Source organism: Lygodium microphyllum, chromosome 2, assembly GCF_053477565.2.
Source record: "Lygodium microphyllum isolate KBCC chromosome 2, Lygodium_microphyllum_v1.1.10, whole genome shotgun sequence".
Taxonomy (NCBI): Eukaryota; Viridiplantae; Streptophyta; class Polypodiopsida; order Schizaeales; family Lygodiaceae; genus Lygodium; species Lygodium microphyllum.
In genome coordinates, this window is record NC_141136.1 from 190,024,577 (window position 1) to 190,038,996 (window position 14,420).

A 14,420-nucleotide genomic window follows, 5' to 3' on the forward strand; every position below is an offset into this window, starting at 1 on the left:
TGTCAGTTAATAAGGGCCATAGGCCATACATGGTAAGAAGTTGAATAGAGACCAAATGGATTCATGCCATCCATAGCAAGATCAAGATGAAGATTCCTTAACTCACGTGCAAAGCTTGGAAAGGTGGAGTTAATGTGGCTCCATACATGTGAATCTACTGATATTCATTAGACTCCATTTATGGATCTATTTTGCATATGTTACATTGTCAACCTCACCATGCCTGGCATATGAAACATGTGACATATACACAGTATAAGTGAAAAACGTTTAAATACCTTCTAAGGGATGGTTTGCTCTTGCAAGTCTTGTCGATACCTGTGGAGCACTACACTTCGGACATGTGTCCATAGTCATGTAGTCTCCTCAAAACAACACACAATCATTGGCACATGTATGGATGTTGTTATAGTCGATGCCAAGCTTTCATAACACCAATCGTGTATCATCACAAGACTTAGGCTTTGTGTTTCTAGGTGGTAATTTGTGATTTTTTAGCAACTTAATTTTTTTTTGAAGCACCCTTAAAGTGCACAAGAAGGGGTTTTTATAATGGAGTCAAAAAAATCAACGGAGTGTAGAATGTATTCGGATAACTTGGTCACACTCGCATTACTCCACTCGTACTTTGTCTGCATAGTTAGGAGTGCAAGCAATGTCTTCAAGTGAGATACTTGGTACCCATCATAGAATGGTATATGGATGCTTCCTCTCTCAGTGGATCAGATGACTCGACATCCATAGGTAGTAATGCATCGATCATTGTCTCCATCTCAGGCCCCAAGATTGGAGGAAGATTCAAAAGGCCTATTGTCTCCTCTGGTATTGAGGGTGTAGTCTGTGTGGCATGCCCTCCAATTGGTGTATTGGCTCAAGCACTCCATTGCCATTGCACATCCATGAACTCTTCTAACGGGCCGCAATAGTTGCATTCCTTGGGATGAAGCGTCACACATTTATACAAATTTCTAGGGCATATCTAATATTTTTTAATATGATATTCAATTACTTTGCAAATATAAAGTGTGATTAATACACACTTTTCTTACCATTCACTCAAAGTTTGAGATCACCTGGCCAATGATCTCCGATTGAAATTCACCGAAGTGTTGTACATGGTCTATGAAAAAGCAATCCTTTCGTCTAATTGCTAGCTTGTATTGAGTGCAAGGACATGGGACATGTTGATTAAGATACACCTCATGATCTTGGATATCACAACCATCATTATTATCCATTTGGTCTATGTTACGACAAATAATATGTCTTTGTTTTCCTCATTGGTGATCTTCCTTTATTTTAATTTGTACTTATCTTTCTCGATCTCCATTCTTATATTTCTCACCATTCCTTTTCTTTCTCCCCTCTTTATTTCTCTCCCTACCCCTTTTTCTCTCTCCCTTTCCCTTTCTTTGTTTGCCTCCTTTCATCTCATTGTTTCTCTCTCTCTCTCTCTCTCTCTCTCTACCATCTCTCTCATTGTTTCTCTCTCTCTCTACCATCTCTCTACTTCTCTCCATTCCTTAATTTCTCTCTCCCTTTCCCTTTCTTTGTTTGCCTCTCCCCCTCTCTCTCCCCCATTATTTCTCTCTCTCTCTACCATATCTCTACTTCTCTCCATTCCTTTTCTCTCCCCTTCTTTTTACATTTGTCTATTTTTATCTATCCCCCTCAGTATTTCTCTCCCACTCTTTCTCTACCTCTTTTCCTTTCTTTGTTTACCTCCTTCTATCTCTCTTTGTCCATTTATTTTCTTTCCCCATCTCTCTATCTTTATCTATCCTCCCCTTTATTTTTCTCTCTCTTTTCTTTTTTAAAATTTTTTTCCTATCTTCTTTTTTCTTTGTTTCTCTCTATTCCATCTTCCCTCCCCACTCTTACTTATTCTCTCTCTTCCTTTCCCTCCCTTCTCTCTATTTCTTTCTCTCTTTCCTTCCCCATTCTCACTAAACACATCTCGTTGCAATCAAAGTCAAAGATAGAAAAGAAAAAACTTATAAAACAAGGACATTGAAAGATGCTCACTCCCCATTTCTCTTTGTGTCTCTCTTTCTCCTCCCCTTTTATTTTTCTATTATTCCATTTACTCTAATTCTCTCATTGTTTCCATAATTCTCTCTCTCTCTATTTGTTGTTCTCTCTATCTCTCTTTTTCTCTCTCTTTCCATCTATTTTTCTTCCCCCTCTTTCTCTCTCTTCTTTTCACTCTCCTTCCTCTATTTACTTTACCTTTCTTTTCTACATATTCCTTCTCTCTTCATCTCTCTTTCTCTTCCCCCTCTTTCTTTCTCTTTCTTTGTTTCTCTCCCCCTTGTTGTTTCTCTTACTCATTCTCCTCTCTCCCTTCCTTCATATTTCATTTCTCTCTTCCTCTCTCTTTGTTATATATATATATATATATATATATATATATATCTCTTTGTTATCTTTCCCCCTTTCTCTCTCTTGTTCTCCCTCCCTCTCCCTTCTTCTCCCTCCCCCCTTTCCTCTCTTTCTCCCTCTCTTTCAATACATTTTATTATAAAGATTAAAAAAACACAAAAATAAAGTAATAAGAGGAAATGTACCTATCTCAAAGGCCCGAAGATGAATTCTTTTTTGCCTCCTCTTTGCAACATCCCTTCTTTCTCCCTTGCGCACTTCTCCCTCTCACTAGAAGAGAAAGGTCCTATAGACGAACACTGTACACGTGAAAAAGCAGGCGCGTTTATAAGCGCGTGTATCAAAGCGTCTATTTACGCTACTATACAGAACATGTCTATATATCCACGTTTATAAACGTGCCTATAGATGCGAAAATAAACACACATATTTTTAATTTCTCATAAAGTCCCTAAATATGACCAAACCTCTTAACATCTAGTATTTGTTTGAATACATTACCAACTTTACTTCTTTTTGAGTATTACAAATATACATCCAATCATTAAAAGCTAATTATATATATGTGATTTCATGCCCTATATACATCCAATCATGCCCTATACAAATGTGATTGGATAGGGCATGATTGGATGTATATACGACATAATTACACCTGGATCACATGTAGCCAATGTGCACATGTCCTCTTTTCATCATCTTTAGCCAGTGTGTCCACTTGTTGGTGACTAAAATAGATCACTGTTATGGGAACTTGCTGAAGTCAATGGAGCATCCTAAAAATGAGAGAGAGAGAGGACGGTTAGTCCATCTTGGCTCTCTAGAATCTATGTATACGATTCATGAACATAGAAATGGCGTCGTGTTTGCTATGTTAAGTTCTGAAACTGTTGACTATATATGAAAGGTGGGACATTTTTAGTAGAGAGAGAGAGAGAGAGAGAGAGAGAGAGAGAGAGAGAGAGAGAGAGAGAGAGAGAGAGAGAGAGAGAGAGAGAGAGAGAGAGAGAGAGAGAGAGAGAGAGAGAGAGAGAGAGAGAGAGAGAGAGAGAGAGGTTTTGTTAAAGGTGGCCGTGGGTATGTTGGAGGCTTTGGGAGGGCAAGGAAGACCTGTGTCGCCATGGGAAGCTTGTGCGGAACCATGAAACAATGCAAGTCAGCTCTATCAGAATATCTTTCTCGTTTCTAATCCTGCAACCTTGCCCTTCGTACCTGTCGCGCAACCCCCCCTCCCGCCCCTCTCTCTATCTCTCTTTCTTTCTCTCTCTCTCTCTCAACACAAGTTGCATCCATGAAGTCTAAGCAGAGAGTTGGCCAGCCACAGTCATAGTAAGCATAGATATTGCGAAAAAAAAGGAGAAAGAAAAAAGTAAGATTGCGTTTAGCGCCCATAAAGAAGGACAGTGAATATACAGACTGCTTGGTAGGAGATCCCAATTCACAGGGATTGACAATGGATCGCATGTGATGATCCTCTTATGAGAGACATCTGTACATACCATGGACTATGTAAGTCATTTGAGATCAATACGATAGCAGCAAGCCGGCGGCCTCAGAGGTTGGCTCTCTGTGCCAGAGAAGTTTGTGGTGCATGATGGCTCTCATGACTCAACCAGAGATCAATGATCGGTAGCAACATGATCATCAACAGCTGCACAAAATTATATGGAATGTTTGTGCAGCCCGACAGTGAGGCGCACCTCGAGGTGTCCTCTGTGAAGCTTATAATGCAGCCTACAGTGACTGTCAGAAGGTGAGATTCTTCCTAGTAGTTCTTACTTTTGAAGAAAGAGAGAGAGATGACGGCTTCAATTCTTAGCATTTGGTTTGTACCCCGGTTAGCGTCCCACATTTTGTATGCGCATCAGCATGCGTGTTTTACCTCAGTTTTTCCTTCTACGATGCCAACTATGACATGCTTTAGAAGTATCACAAGTCACGATGAGCATACTGAGCCATACAAAGAAGCGATTTCCTTCTTTCCAACAATTGAGCTGCGCTTGAAGGCTCTTAGCAAAGGGATTGTGAGACTTTCAAACCAATTAGGTACGCTGAGAGAGAGAGAGAGAGAGAGAGAGAGAGAGAGAGAGAGAGAGAGAGAGAGAGAGAGAGAGAGAGAGAGAGAGAGAGAGAGAGAGTGTGTGTGTGTGTGTGTGTTTTTTGTAGTCGAGTGCAGTTTTCCATCTAGTCTAATGAACCAGTTGCTCCCATTTATGAACGGCGGGATATTCATAGCCCTTATAAAATTTTGAAATATTTTGTGCCACAATGTGAGTATTAGATTAGGTTAACCTCTACTAGATTGTTTCAAAGTCCTGAAACTAACAGGGACACATGATGGTACATTGCCCTACATAACTAGAAAGTGTAATTTGACACGACTGCTAATTAGTAGTATCAACATCTAAAATTAGCAAGGTTGCCAGAATCGAGTCTTCACAGTTCAAATTAGGCTTTAAATTTGATGCCCAAGGTTGGGCTTCAAGACAAAATCAATGTCACTTTTATCCTTTTTGGTGAGCTTCATTTTGACACCTTTGCTCTAAATTTAGGCATCAAATTCCAAGTAGCTTACAAGAGAGCATTCTTAGATGTAACTTAAGAGATAACAATTCTTAATATAAGATGGTAAGGTCCCATAATACATGATACAAAAAAGAAGTGTGGAAAATCACAATAAAAACTTTGGTTTCATATTCTTAAGACCAAAAAAATTTCCAAGGTCTAGACTCTTGTACATCATAGTCAATTGATAAAGTTCATCATGATAGAAACAAAGTGAGCAACAAGCAAGAACTACAAATCAAGTAGTCTTTGTGCCTTTACTAGCTCCCATTTCTCATAGACCAAGGCCCATTCAATGCTTTTGATGTCAAGGCCAATAAGAGAAATTCGCATTAATGCTTCAAGAGTTGACACCATCAATCTGCTTAGAGAAGCTTCCTTCACATTAATGCCTCAAGAGTTGACACCATCAATCTGCTTAGAGAAGCCTCCTTCACATGCTATTTATGAAGTAGGAAGAACCAAAAGAAATTTCCTTCACATTAATTCCGAGGCATCAAATTTAAAGCAAGAACCGCTACTGCCGTTGCCACCACCACTACTGCCAATCAGAATTGCTGGAGAAAACACGCCATGCATCCTTCATACTCATTCTCTCTCACCCAAAATATAGCATGTTAGTGAATGCATAGATTTCTTTTCCCTCATTCATATACTCATTCTTTCCCTCCACCACACGTTTTAAAGAAGAATATTTTCTAGTCCATTCTATTCGAAATTTTCTAGAGTACTCTTTTGATGTTGTTGTGGATTTTCTTGTGTTAGCTGCATTTTCTGAAGTGCTACCCGACATATCAAACATTTCTATATCACCCTCCATTTCATTATCCTCGTCTTCATTTTCAATCTCATTGTCTTCATCTTCATCATGCTCTAGAGTATCGCCAAAGAGTTGACAATGAAGATCTAGATTGACATCTGGATTGTCTTCTAAATAGACATTAAGATCTATATTTGGATTCACTTCTAGGTTGATATTTGGATTAACTTTCTCCTTTTGTTTTCCCTTCCCAAGCATATCAAATAAAGTTCGTTGACTCATCTATTAAACAATGAAAAAGAGGTATTTCAATTATGGTTTTCACAAACTTTAAATTTTCTCAAATAATTTAACTAGATGCATACTTTAAAAAATTAGAACTCGTACCTTGATGCCTTTTGGATTCCTTGTAAGTTGTAACTCGTACATAAAAAATCCTCCAAATAAATTCTATTGTCACCTTTTCCAAAGTGATGCATGTATAGGGCATGATTGGATGTATATACGACATAATTACACCTGGATCATAAGGACAAATGTGATTTTATTTGGTATATATGTCATATTCCCTAAATGCATGCATTGATACTTACAACATGGAGGCAAACATTTTGATATTGAAAGACTAGGAAAGTCATGTCATGTTGATCCAAAAACAACCAAAAGCTAGCATCTAATCAGTTTAATTGTTACTGCGCGTCTGTCAGCACGTGTAATAAGTATTATCTGCGCATATACATGCGCTTACAGATGCGCTACGCAAATATTAAAAAAATATAAAAAAAGTTTTGGCTTTCTTTTCAAACCAGTGCTTTCTTGCGTTTTTTGCGCGTTTTTTGCAGTTCGAGCTTGACATTACTAATCATGTCTATCTATCACTTCATGAAGACAATGAGGGAAGGAAATAAGAGTAAAAAGAGGACAAGAGGAAGGAAGAGCCAAAGAGTAAAGAACAAGAGCCAAACAACAAGGAAGAGAAGAAGATTCAAGCAACTTACCAAGGGAAGGGATAAGGAGGACAAGGAGCTTGCAACCTAGCCGCCACTCGTCGGAATAAGCAAAGAAGGTGAGTTCTTCTTCTGTTTGCTTTCTCTGTCTATTTGTCTCTCTCTCTCTCTCTCTCTACATGCTATAGACTGTCATCTATGGAGGTTTTTTTGCACGTTTTTTAACCAAGTTTGAAAAAAATGGTCCGACTGTGCGCGTTTGTCAGTGTGTCCAGATGACAGTGTAGACGTAGGTATAGGCACGGAAATAGATGCACTGATAGATGCACATAGAGACGCAGATATAGACACAGCATGTAATATGTTTTATCTGCACAGGATAATATGATTTTTTTTGTGCAGATGTGGAATCCTGGATCTTCCAGCACTGATCCTGAGTTGGAACGCATGAACAACACCTTAGCAGAGTTTTCTAGAGGTGTTAGTAGCTTTTTTGGAGGTTTTCCAAACAAGGAGCAATTCATGGGGGAGATGACCAATTATCTTGGTCACCCTCCTAGAGCAGAGGAGGTTTTCAGTGTGATGTCTGGGACACCTATCACATCTTTGCCTAGCACTGCCACACAAACACCAAACCTTGGCACACCTCTACTAACAGGTACTCCATGCACTATGCATACACACAGATTAGCTGATGCACAGGGATCAGCTGAAGTACATGGATCGGTCAAAGCACGTGCATCTGCAGAAGCACGTGCACTTGCAGAATCACGTGTATCTACAAAAGCACGTGCATCGAGTGAGGTAGAGGGTAGTGCCTGTCGAGGGAGGAGGGAGAGTCGTGCGGGAGGACGAGGAGGTCGAGGGCTTTGTGGGGGTTGCCTAGGAGGTGGCTCTCGATCACCCTCACTGGGAAATGAGAGAGGTGAGCCTCCACAAATGTACTACTCTGTCACTGATGTTGGTGGTATCTTACATGACTCTGAGGGGAGGGAAGTGATAGCCTACTTGAGGAGTGTCATGCATGCCACATACAAAGATTGCATGAATCCCTTCAAGCACCAAAAAAATGGTTTGTGGCAAGAGGTGCTGCGGGCAGTACATAGAAGGTACCCTAATCCCGAGAATTCACGATTCTCAGATGATTGGGGATGGTCAAAGGTGAGAGACGCGCTTCATAACAAGAGGTCTCACCTTATGACGCACGCCAAGGAGTCACTGCGGAGACAAGAGCAGGGGTGCCCTGGATATGGCCAACCACCCAATTGCCACCGCAGGGAGTGGAAAGAGGCCAAGAAGAGAGTAGCATAGAAAATGACAAGTCGCTAGCATGCAGAGGCACGACGTATCACCATGGGATCGTCGCATTATGGATCGGATGGCAGGGAGTCATGGGAGGCTGAGTTTGTAAGTATTAGTTGATTTCTTTTTTTAAATTAAATTTTGTAATTTGTTTCACTTCATTATGTAGTGTGTTCTAATACGTTGTATGTTCAAATTGTTTTGTAGTATCATATTGTTGGTAGGATGCCTACTCCTAGAGAGGTAGACTACCATTGAGGTAATAACCGGGCGTCCACTTGGCAGCATGTCTACGAGGAGGGACTCATCACGGAGGAGCAATATAATCGTGCCATGAGGATTCCACAACCAGAAGAGGTATGTTTTATTTTTTACATGAAAAGTATAGGTAACTCTAATTTATTGTTTGTAATGGTATTTATATACCTTAATCCTTTGTGTAGGCGAACCCTGATGCAATTGAGGATAGCGAAGGGGGGACTAGCAGTAGCGGTGGTGGCAACGGCAGCGGCATAGGCAGCGGTGGTAGTAACGATGATGATGCCTTTTCTGAGGAGATGTAGAGGAGCCCCATGCATGCATGCCTCCTCTTGGCTTGTAGTTTTTATTTTTGATATATATTACTTTCAGCTAGTGCTTGCGACCATGACCATGCTTGAGGTCACAAGCACTAGAACTCATAATGTAAAAACGTTTCATCTATATATATGAAATTTCATGTTCTACATACATTGTTTTATTTTTAGTGCAAAAATCTTCGAAATAATCTTTCTCTGTTTTCCCTAAGCATACAATTTGATGTTGATGGGGGGAAAAAAACTAGAAGCCACATGCTCTCTGGTTTTTTTTTTTCACACATCTGTTTTGCGCGTCTAAATTGCAGGATAAATGCATATCTATTCTCATCAAAAACTTGCAAAGTAAATGCTTTTTTAGACGCGCAGATACACGCGTGCATAGACGCACATTATGAATATATCCACTTTTTTTATAAATATGATTATATATTTGCATAGTGCGTCAATATGCGTGTGTAACTCTGACTATAAGTGCGCTTTTAGACACGAAATTTTAGATGTAGCAATAGACGTGGTAATAAACGCGCCTGACATTTTTTAACAAGTTCAAATATTGCGTCTACAAGTGCGTCTATGGAGCCTTTTTGTTGTAGTGCCTTCTTCGCGTACGCCGATGGTGGTGAGGAGCTCTCCTTCTCTCTTCCTCTCCATCTTCCTCTTAAGGTGGCGATCTCTCTTGCTCTCCCTCGAAAATGTTTGTAGCAAATGCCATGCTGTTTTTTGTGTTTTTTTTCTCAGACCGACGTTGCTATTAGTGTCACAATTAGTGTCACTAGGCATTGCTATTAGCATCACTATTCGCATTACTATTAGCATCGTAGATTCAAAATAACGACACAAATAGCGACATAGATAGCGAGGCTGCTATTTTGCATTGTAAATTGCCATCACTATCACCCCATTTCCTTGTAGTGAAACAAAGTCTTCAAAAACTTTACATTATCTAATCCAAACTACCTTCCTATTGCTAGAAAACTTTATTGTACAATTTTTACAAGGGTTTTTCCTTTGGCTACTAGCAAAAGAAGGTACAATAACATCTTTCCATTAGGTTGCAATATGGTTTAGATAATTGAAGCGTGCATTGTGAGGGTCATAATAATGGTCTTAAAATTATTGGACTTCGTACTATGATATAAAGGCATACAGTTTGAACAACAAATGTAATTTTCATTGGAAGTCAAAGTAGCTTATTGTTAACATCCCAAAATAATAAATGGGATGAAAATCCTATAACCAAGGGGATTGACTAGTATTACAGCTGCAAGTTATAAGAGCTCTCTCCAATGATTTCAACTTCAAAGATACCTCCGAAAAAGCAATCATGAGGACTATAAATCATGACATTAAGCTCCAAAAGAGTGGTCATGAGTACTAATATTAGTTTTGATGGATGTGATGGTACATGGATCAAAAAAATTGCCATACTTTTTTATCCTCATTTTGAGGTATATATCAAGGTTTTTCTTTGAAAGAAATAAAAACATATGTCTACTTCATAGCCCCTTCATAGGGTGCTAGAATCCTTTGTTGTTATTGTTACTATAAAATAATAAACTATTAAATGAAAGTTGATAGATCACAAGTTGAATAAGAGAGCAAATAGAGGCAAGAGTGTACAACAAAAGAATGTGCACAATCCCCCCCCCCCCCCCCATGCAGATGAGTGAGCATCTCACTCACTGTATTTATGGATGTGTATTTGTTAGTTTTTTTGCTTTAAAATCATGAAAAGCAATGATTTTTTGCACCATTTTCTTTCATTGCATGAATGACATGCTTTCCTAATATTTTTCCTAACACCTAACTAGTATATCTAATGCTACAATAAAAATATATTTCTTACCCTTAGGCCTTAGTACAAAGTTTAGAACAATAATAAATAATTCCATGTGATAGTAGCCCCCAAAATAATAATAAGCCTATGCACTAGAACGCACTCCATTCATAAATATAAAAGCACTAGAAGCACAAAACATATTAATTCCTTGTTATCTGTCTCCCATGCATAATGTGACCTATGTCAAATGCATGCACATGTGCAAGAAGTCACTATCATGCACTAAATAGTGAAAGGAAAATCTGCAAAATGAAAATAAACAACAAATGATTTTCATAGGTAATAAAATATATAGATTACATAACATTGTTTGGTGTTTAAAAAACAATTGCTCTCAATTGATGAAAAACATATAGCATGGGTGCAAGATTATGCTAGTCTTGCCTCATGTGGCAAATTTCCAACGAAATTTTATAGCACGAAGTACATAAATAAGTTACTATAGCATGCTTTCCATGAGCTGCATTAGTCCTTTCCCCTTACTTTTTTCCTCTTTTTTCCTATAGCACTTGCACTTTAAGTATAGAGTTTCTACATTTATATGATCCTAGAATTCCATCAAAGGAAAACCATGTTGCAATGATAGATAAATATTAACAATGAGAGAATGTAAAAATTTCGACTCCTAGTTTGTTTGAATTTGGGCGACCTACTAATGTAATTGGTTGCCTCGATAGCACAAATACACTATGCATTTTTGACAATAAAGCCACCTCATAGTTTGGGTGCTAATTCTAGCCACACCAATGGGTGCGAAGCTCGAGCTGAAGGTCATGTTTAGTACAATCTTTATTATTATTTTGGTGAAGTTACTAGGATTTGTTAGAACCCTTGCGCAGAGCTTAGCGTTGTCGGCTTCTGCTTAGCATAATTATGGCTTAATCTAAAATCTATGAGAGGTATAGTTCGAAAGGTTATGGGTAATAATATTCTTTGAAGGGGTGAGGAAGCAAAGGGTTATAAGAGCTAGGAGACTAAGGTTGGTTGCAGTATGCGCGTTGTGAGGGCGAGCGAGCGAGCGGCTCAAAATTGCCTTCCGGTGAAGGTCTGACCGAAACGCCAGGTTGGGGGTGCCACATTGTATGCAATCACACTCCTCCTGTCGCTTGTCACCACTCGGAAGGATATGGACTGCCCGACGAGCTTGACGCCGCTTTCCCAATTCTGCCCCCAGTTCCTTCTCATGGGAAGCCACCCGGTTCTCGACCCTTTGATGTAGACCGCTCTCACGTCGCCTGCTCCGCCCACATTGAATACCATCACCAGGTTGAAGTTGGGGTTCCCATTCATGGTGAACTTCATCCCTCCTCTCTTCACGCATGGCACTCTGTCATGCCACCACATCCGATGATGAGAAACCACCCACTCACTCATGGCATGGGTTGGCGACACATGATTAACGTAAGGAAATGGTCTGCTTTGCTCACCTTCGGTAAAGCACGGGTACTATGCCGGCACGCCGGATTGCAATCCTTTGGAACGCGGGCTCTGCCATATCGAAGTGCTTCCTGGGTGGGTTGCACCAACCTCCAGCGTTCGTTGGATGCGCCCAATTGGGAGGGCAGAAGTTGGTAGCGGTGACGATAACCGAGGGGTTTCCGGGCAGGCACCACTGGCGCTGATTCCAACACCTGATCTCGAAGCACGCTCCGCAGCTCAATCCAAAATCGAAGAGCATGGTGCTGAGGGCCACCGTGTTCGTCCCATATCCTGTGTTATACAAATTCCCATAACCACACGCGCCGCCTGCCATTACAGCGGAGAAGACGGTAAGGTTGATATTCTCAGAAGGACAACATCGCTTTTGATATGTTACGTGACGGCATGTGGTGGCAGAGATCTATCTATCTACCTACGGTAGGTTGCCATGACTTGCGTTTTCTATAATAATGGTGGTGAATGATGTAACAGTTAATGATGGTCGTTCATACCCATGGTCCCGGATGCATCACCGCCGCCATAGAAGGTGGCGTGGGCGGCAGACCAACGGCCATAGTAGCCGCTGGTGGGGACGGGAGGGCGCCGAGGCAGGGCAGGCTTAACCTTCCTCTTGTAGTAGCTTGCAGCTACCAACTTCTTCTTCTTCGACTTCTTCTTGAGGATGGAGGCCGCCTCCCCTCCTTGAACGCCTGCATCCATGCTCAATATTATGGCCACTGTCAGCAGCAGTGCCGCAACGAACCATGCCAGTAGTAGTCGTCGATTGTAGCTGTGAGCCGCCCTGCAGTACAACGTATGTATTAACAGAAAAGCGCACACACACACACAGTCTCTCTCTCTCTCTCTGTGATCACTTACATGATGGCCTGTCTCTCTATCTGTCTTTCAGCAAATTACAACCAGCTCTTGCTCCGCTGTTGGTCTCCTCGTGGGCTTGTTGGATCGATCACCTGATTCGACACTTATATATTGACGTTAGACGCATAACGCTAATGGACAGTACGTGCCACAACGTGCCGTTTTCGACCTTAGCATCCTGATCAATAATTACCGCCGAGACTGACTCTCTCTCTCTGTCTCTCTCTCTCAAGCTTCCAAAGTACAATCAGGGTACACACACAAGACACATTGCCATGCGTACTGTATTCCAGAATCCAAAGTCAGTATTAAACAATTGTGCTTTAAGCAAAGTCAAGGGGGTGCACTACCCCGCATTATATTAAATATACCTCTTCTTAAGCCAAAGTCAAAGCGAGAAAACTAACAATTCAAACATCATTCCCTTACACTTCTGCTTTACTTAGTGGGTCTCCACTTTTCTCATTTACATTTATATAAGTAATGCCTCCACAAATGCGGAGACAAATGCAAGCATCTATGTGCCTCTTAGAGTGCCAAAAGTTGTGGAAAGTATTTAATGTGCTTTTACATATTTGATATTGACTAAGCTAGCTACCAAGAATCTTGGCTCCATGCTCTCAAAATAGAGACTATTTGAGAGAGAGAGAGAGAGAGAGAGAGAGATATATATATATATATATATATGTATTAACATCTTTTGGGGCCAAAATTGGCATGTGAAACAAAACCATGTATAATGATGATCATCATTAGATATCCAACTGTGGCGTGCTAAAAGATGGTCAATGCTTTATTGTGAAACTATAAAAAAGAAGTTAAGGTGATGTGCAAAACAAAATAGTGCCAACGATATTATAGTACACTACAAGATACAAGCCTCATACCGACGTTAAAAGCAACGAAAATGTTCACCAAAAAAAAATTGCCCGCATCGTCACTAAAACCTTCGATATTAGCAAAGCCATAGAACCGTCACTATCGTAGTCGCTATTGGCGTCGCATATTACGACACAAATAAAGACGTCAATAGTGACGTTTTGCAACGCATACTGTGACGATAATAGCGACGTGTGCATGTAAATTTGCGACACTAATAGCAATGGTTACAGAGTTTTTTTAAATTGGTGGTAGGTGTCACATATAGCACTATGTGCTATATTTGGACTATACAAAAGGGTTATAGTAAAGTGTACAATGGTTGTCGAAATGAAAGCAAAGTGTACTTAAATCCACAAGACTAATACATAAAATAAATACAATACCGCTTAATGAAAGCACTCATGGAATCATGGCAAGATACAAAGGATGATAATAACATAGTGCATAGAAAATGCCTACATAAATCACAGGTCCAAAAAAGAAGAGGATGTGCACTCCACAGATCCAAGCATGAGCTATAGATCCTCGCCATTCGAAAGCTCATCCCGCCGCAAAGGAACATCGAATGAACTCTGCAAAAAAAGAAACAATCACATATCAGTCCACCATACAATAATGCATTTTAATTAAAATTAGTAACTACAGACAAGAAAGATGAGTGACTTATTGGGCCGGTGCATGCATACAATCTATCGAGCAATGCAGTGAGACTGTGTCTCTCTGCATATTGAGTCTCTAGGTCAGTGGGATCACGGTTTGTAATGGAGTGCTGCAAATAAAATAAAATACAACAGTTAGAAACACGATTGTCAATAGAAGCTATATTGTAAAAAAATAAGCAAGAAGAACAAAAGAAAAACTTACAA

At 40.1% G+C, this 14,420-nt stretch overlaps 1 protein-coding gene across 1 annotated transcript; it reads right to left on the bottom strand.

The window, feature by feature from the left end:
* Nucleotides 1–10,911: 10,911 nt before the first annotated feature.
* On the bottom strand, nucleotides 10,912–12,747 carry LOC148040744 (expansin-A1-like). The gene is made up of 4 exons (XM_087667086.1): nucleotides 12,673–12,747; nucleotides 12,306–12,595; nucleotides 11,802–12,120; nucleotides 10,912–11,701 (listed from the first exon to the last, which is right to left on the bottom strand). Coding segments are annotated over exons 1-4 (915 nt in total). The 5' UTR covers nucleotides 12,675–12,747; the 3' UTR covers nucleotides 10,912–11,397.
* Between the last annotated feature and the right edge of the window lie 1,673 nt (nucleotides 12,748–14,420).

Excerpts from the sequence above, each read along its gene's own strand:
- LOC148040744 (XM_087667086.1), bottom strand. Across the intron at positions 12,121-12,305 it reads TGATGCATCCGGGACCATGG|GCGGCGCGTGTGGTTATGGG; the intron begins GTATGAACGACC and ends CTGTAATGGCAG. Across the intron at positions 11,702-11,801 it reads GTACCCGTGCTTTACCGAAG|AGTGCCATGCGTGAAGAGAG; the intron begins GTGAGCAAAGCA and ends GTGGCATGACAG.